The sequence below is a fragment of the Harmonia axyridis genome, chromosome 1 (assembly GCF_914767665.1).
Source record: "Harmonia axyridis chromosome 1, icHarAxyr1.1, whole genome shotgun sequence".
Classification (NCBI taxonomy): domain Eukaryota; kingdom Metazoa; phylum Arthropoda; class Insecta; order Coleoptera; family Coccinellidae; genus Harmonia; species Harmonia axyridis.
This window is the reverse complement of record NC_059501.1, coordinates 64,857,495-64,863,825: the sequence shown is the minus strand read 5'-3', so window position 1 is coordinate 64,863,825 and position 6,331 is coordinate 64,857,495. Positions and strand designations below refer to the sequence as shown.

The window sequence follows — 6,331 nt, the reverse complement described above, 5'->3', positions numbered from 1 at the left end:
ATGGATTAGTGCAGCCAAATTTTACCTTTCTCCAATTTTTCCAATCTCTAGATGCACCCGGCATACTATTAAGTATCGCACCAATTTCTTCCCATTTCTTTTGTGCGTCTTTGTAAGTAAATTGATTGCTGAATTTTCCTGTTTGAAGATCTGAGTTTTTCTTTAAAAATTCAATTAAACAAGTTCTTTGACTGTCGGTCATTTGATTTCTTCGTTCAATTAGCTGAGACATGTTTGAATATATTTCTCGTCAAAATTTTCAAATTTGAATTGACGGAACATAAATTGATGACATTTCATCTCATCTATGAAATTTTACAATGGTGCCAGCTTTTGCGAGTAGACGTTTTTGGACGTGTACGTTTAATGGAAAGAACGGTTGTCAAGAATACCATTTTGGAAAACCGCTCGCACGTGTACCACTCGTTTTTGAAACTTGTACGTCAAAAAGATCACTTGTCGAGCATACGGACCCTGATTCGCACTAGGAGCATGCAGGTAATGCGAACTTCTGTGGCACTGCACTGGCACAATGCTTATGCTAAGTGTTCTGTGGTCATTTGCTGTCATTCGACTAGATTTGAATTTGAAATTCGAATTGCTTTTCAAAGTAACACGAATATTATTTAATTATGAATGTTATATTCAAAGAATTCATTTACGATCAGAATAATAAATCGCGAGAAAATGAAAAAAAAATATGCGTTATCAGCGATGTAGGTAGGTTTTCTCAATATTCAAACAACATGTCAGTTTTCATAATACAATCACTATTAAAGGGAAAGATGAAATTGCTTACTTGGATAAAGAAACTTTATTCAAGTACAACATATTACCTAGAGAGGAAAATATTGGTGCGCCAGCCGTGGCGGTCATATGCCAGAAATCATATTCAAAATGTAATGCCACAAGATTATCTTGCGGATAAATAAAATTCATGTCAATCGAATAATCCATCGTTCTCTAGCTCTAAAAAAAACACCCTTTATAATCAAGTGTTTTATTTTATTTTCTTTTATTAATATTCGTGCAGACTTTAGTGTGAATCGAGCAATTAGAATATTAAAAAAACAGATATTTTGTGGGCAAAGCAGCGTTGAGCGAGTTCAGTACATGAATGTCCATGTACTCCAAATTTTTATGGTTATGGTCATGCGCGCAAAAGCTCCTGACTTAACGTGCTTTATTAGGTTTAAATGATTAGTACCTCGGCATCAGAATATTTTTCAACAATTTCCAGGTATTCTCGAATATTAGGTTTGAATATTTTTTCTTCTGCAGGAGTCGTTATTTTTGCGCAAAAACCTTCAGCAGCTTGAATTTTACATGATTTCCAAAAACGATACATTTCGTCATCATTCTCTTTATCTTCATCTTTCGAATTAAATTTCCTATTAAACTCAATTATTCTGACTCTGTCCAAAAACTGTTCTACAACTTTCAAAGACGATTGATACTCTTGATGTGTCAATACTTCACTTCTACCGAAGATTTCCTTGCGCCTTGCAGAAATGCATTTTGAGAAGTCAACAGCATCAGGATTTAGTGGATATAATCCGCATGCTCTAAAGCCATTAATAATAGTGTCAGGCTTACAGGCCTTATCGAATGCTTCTTTGAATATGCTACAGAAATTGTGGCGTGTAATTGGGGTACTTGTTCGTTGCTTGTGTCTGCGTGACACTTCCTTCCACTCCACTTTCAAAGGTCGAAAAATGCTCACATCACAGGGCTGCAAGATGTGTGTTGCATTGGGATATAAACAATACAGAACTATTTTGTGCTCCACACAAAATTCGTATAGCTCTATGTTATAATGGGACTTATGCCCATCTAGAAATAAAAAAACTGGTAGCTGAATTCCTTCTTCTACCAACCATGGAAAAAATACGTTAGCAACGTATTCGAAAAATGTTGCGGAGGTCATCCATCCAGTATCAGATCGCCCAATACCCCAACCTGGAGGAACAGAAAGGGCTAGGTCTTTAGGTATCCTCTTATACGGGAAAACGACCATTGGCGGGACTGCGTCACCAGCTGCTGAATAGTTACATAATACTGTTATAGAATCTTTTTCGGCTGCAGAAGCAATTTCGTAAAGGTTGTTGAATTTTCTAGTCGGACCTAGGACTAACCCTGATTTCATGCATGTTTTCATACCGGTTTCATCGGTATTAAAAACGCGAGTTGGATCGCCTATCATGTCCAATAAATTATCATTTGTCAAAAATTCTGCAAACCATTCGCGAATGGCTTCTTCCGTAACTGAAGCCCGTGATTTTGATATAATTTCGGTATTTCGTTTGGCAATGTTTGGGTGCCTCTGCAAGAACAGTTTTAACCTTTTTTTACCAGGCCTGTCATCGGTGAACTTGTTTGGTCTTGAACCATCTTTGAGAATATTTTGGACAGCATCCATGACATTACTGGGATGCATTGGGAAGCCTAATTTTGCCTTTGCCAAAATCCAACTTTCCAGCCTCTCCTCTACAGCGGGACTCAAAACTGTGGATGGACCCATCTTCCTTTCAAACGGCACTTTATTTGTAATTTTATTGTGTAGAGTAGATTTAGGAATACCATATTTCAAAGATGCTTTATTCAAACTTACACTTCCATTGTTAATTTCATCTATAGCTTTAATCAAATCTTCTTCGGTGTACTTGAAGCGCAAATACTTTTTCTCCATCTAGAAAACAGAAAATATATTTATACCTATTTACAATTGAAAAATACCAGAATAGTTCAATTGATGCCAATTTATTCAAAAAAAGGTTGTTTAGGTGAATGCTCCAGTGAATGAACAAATGAAGACCAGTATATGGACACCGTTCATTTACTGGTATATCACCTCACACGACGTAATTATTTTAATTTGCAAATTTGCATCATAAAGATATACATCTTAAGACCTCATTTTGCTTGTTTTATTATTAGTCCTTTATTAAATATAATTATCGCTAAACACTCAAAATATGTCAAACTCCCTTCATAAATGCATTTTTCATAGTTTTATAGAAATCAATTTTTTGCTTACCTTAACCAAATATGGCTGCCGGGCCGTTGCACTGAAACATCGACTACTATAAATGAGTGGCAGGGCTAGACTAACGGATTTTTACAGCGCGTCTAGTGAATGAACATCTTACGGAATAAGCTAATTGGCTATACGACAGAGACATGAGAGATTTTGAAAGCGGATCGTCTTATTTCAACGGAAAATAAGACTAATTGTTCATTTACTGGGTGATGTTCATCTAATGGTGCACTGACCCTACTTCTGGTTCAGATATCAGGTGTGTTGCAATTTGCCCCCGCTTCCCCTACATTTTATTTCTTGAAATGCCGCCTTTGATGTTCAAGTTTAATAATTCCATAAGCTAGTCAACTACCAGACAGATTATTTAGAATGTAGGTGAATATCAAACAGCATTTCAAATCAAAACTCTGCCTTTTTTCTTTATATGATTTTCTCGATCTCTGCTATGTGTACTCAAGATGCATATAAAAATTATTCAAATTTGAAACTATAGTTTAATTCGAAATAAGTTCAATGCTTCCGAAAATACGATTTGGCTTCTGACGGGGAAGGGGAACTTATGCCTTATCAGAAGGAATAACCGATATACATCTACTTTCTTCTGTGTGTCTTCTTGGACCTGAAAAGATCATATGAGTGCTATTAAGCAGATTGGTCGGATTGGTTATTGAACGGGGAATTGCTTTCAATATTACAGAGGTATAAAGATAAATCTACATAAGGCCCAGTTTCACCAAACAGCACTTGATCCCAGATTGATTAAACTCCGCTTGTTACTAAAGCAGGCTTAACAGTGTTTTCTGTTTCACCATGCAGCAACCCGTCCGAAGATGATCGCGATTAACCAAATCGCGATTAAATAGTCAAACCATTTGGCAACGTTGTGAACAAGAAGATATATAGGGTTCTGTATAGTATTAGCAGTGATGACCACCATTGGCGCTAGGTGTCAGGTGTCATTCATTCATAACTCATAACATTTCAAATCATTTGTCATCTTGTAAACAAAAAACAAAGTTAATTTTTGCCGAAAATGTCGAGTGATGTGCTTCGAAATGTCGGAAACTTGCAGAAGTTAAAAAGAAATTATCCCATTTCACAAAACCACACATTCTGGAAAAAAAACTATATAAGTAATTTTATTAACTTATTTATTTTTATTAACAAGTTTAACTGCTTCTTAAATAATATTTCAATCAAACATATCAATAAATTATTCTTTGCAATAAATTTCATAAAACACAAAAACAAAGTTTACGTGTATTTTAAATGGTAAATATTGAGCCTATACATATAGTCATATTCTGATAATATTGACCCAAAAATTAGAAATTTCCGGAAAAATAATTACATAGACAAGAGTTCCATACTGATAAATAATTATTAATCCCTACTTGAAAGGTTATAATCCTCCAAAAATGGCCGATTAGTGCTAAATCGCGATTGGTCGATTAAATGGCGCTTTGGAGTGTGGTGAAACGCTACATTACATTAATCGTGATCTAAGGCCTCACTTAAGAGCCAAGTCAAGATTAAAGCATTTGGTGAAACTGGGCCTAAGAGATCAACATAAGGGCTTGCACGATCCTAGATTGGTATAGGTTTCATTTCTGAGTCCACAAATTCTCAATTTTTTCACGCCCGAATTGCATAGATTATTCGAAAAACATATTGGCGATTTATGTTTTTTATTGCCTCTGAGGAATATGACGAATGCCTAAGAAATTTAGAAGAGGTCATGTTAATAAAAAAACTGGTTATTTGACATGTTCCCGAAGTATTCAGATGAGTCTGCTCTTATGTGTTTCACTAGACACCGTCTATCTCTTTAAAAGCATATAAATATAGCAGGGCTCGAATCTTCATGTGTCGATCAGTAGGCATTGGTTATTTGATCTTTAATCGACTACGGGAGAATATTTTATAGGTCGTCATATGAAAAAATATAATCTTTTCAAATGGAAGAAATAAAAGGTTTTACATAATGGTATGATATTTTCTTCTGTCAATGCATTTCTGGCGGAAGCTGAGAGGGTATTATCTCAATAAGTACGTTACCAGATTAAAATCGTGCAATCCTTTATTGATTCATACTTTTGATGGTCTGAACAATGAACTTACTTTGCAGAAACAAATTGACTGCAGTTCTCTTATAACCAATTGAAATATTATTTCAATAAATTTTATAATGATTTTAACTTAACTTTCTTCAAACCCTTTATTGTCTGTTGTTAATTCATTGTTCCAAGATTTCATACAGATTGAAGAAAGATTATATAAGGTGTCTTGATTGCTTTGGTTGAAGACTCACAAACCAACCTGGGATGAACGCATCACTTGCGCAATATGTAAGTTCAGACTAGCACAGTTTTTATCGTTTAGATTGTTGTGGAACGTTCGCAACGAATTTCCGTCACGAATGAGGTGAGAATTTGGTTTGTGGGAGCCTTCATTCTATGTTTTTTTTCATTAATTTTAAAATATTCCATTCGATTCGAAAAAATAACCAAAGTATGAAGTTTGCAATGTTTCATATCATCATTTTCAGTAATAAACCTTCGAACTCCTTCTTGAAATAATTTCCACTCCCCTACAGTTTTGACTGTGTACGTTTTGGCATGAGTACAAAAAAAAATTACAATATAAAAAAGATGATTGCCATACGATGTTGATCTTCTATCTTGAGAATGAAATATAATAATTTTGAATGCCAGAAATTGAAGGATTCAAAATGACGAAAATTCTTGTAAACTTGAGAACACATAATCAGAAAATTGAGAATATGTTTTGCTAGTTGAAAAAAATAATTTTTTTCACTTAACCTTAATAGTTTCATCGTTTGATCTGAAAGAAAATAATTGCCCTTGGAATTCTCGTATGTTTGCGTTTTAAAATCCAGAAATCGAATTTAAAAAAAGCCAATACTCCATCGTCCGTTATCCAAAGGTTTTCTTATAAATTGATCTGATTTGATTTGTTTTCTTCTACGATTTCGTGCCAACCTGTAAAATGTATGAAATATTTGAATAAAATTATTCACTAAAATTTGTTGCCAATTGAAAAGTCCCCGGTCTACCATAGGAAAACACTTTTTTTTTGGTAAAATTAGATTTTATTATTCAACATAGATGCATTCGAGGGCGATACAGCGATTATAGCGATCTCCCAACTTTTCGATACCATTTTTGCAGTACGATTTGTCTTTCACTTCAAAATAGGCCTCAGTTTCGGCGATCACTTCTTCATTGGCGCTAAATTTTTCTCCAGCGAGCATTCTTTTGAGGTCTGAGA

The 6,331-nt window shown here is 34.7% G+C and overlaps 1 protein-coding gene across 1 annotated transcript; it reads right to left on the bottom strand.

The window, feature by feature from the left end:
- Positions 1–1,192: 1,192 nt before the first annotated feature.
- Positions 1,193–3,164, bottom strand: LOC123673604. The gene is made up of 2 exons (XM_045608192.1): positions 3,038–3,164; positions 1,193–2,689 (listed from the first exon to the last, which is right to left on the bottom strand). Exon 2 carries the CDS (start codon positions 2,687–2,689, stop codon positions 1,193–1,195), a length of 1,497 nt encoding a protein of 498 aa, XP_045464148.1. The 5' UTR covers positions 3,038–3,164.
- Positions 3,165–6,331: the final 3,167 nt, after the last annotated feature.

Excerpts from the sequence above, each read along its gene's own strand:
- LOC123673604 (XM_045608192.1), bottom strand. The coding sequence starts at position 2,689 with ATGGAGAAAAAGTATTTGCGCTTCAAGTACACCGAAGAAGATTTGATT.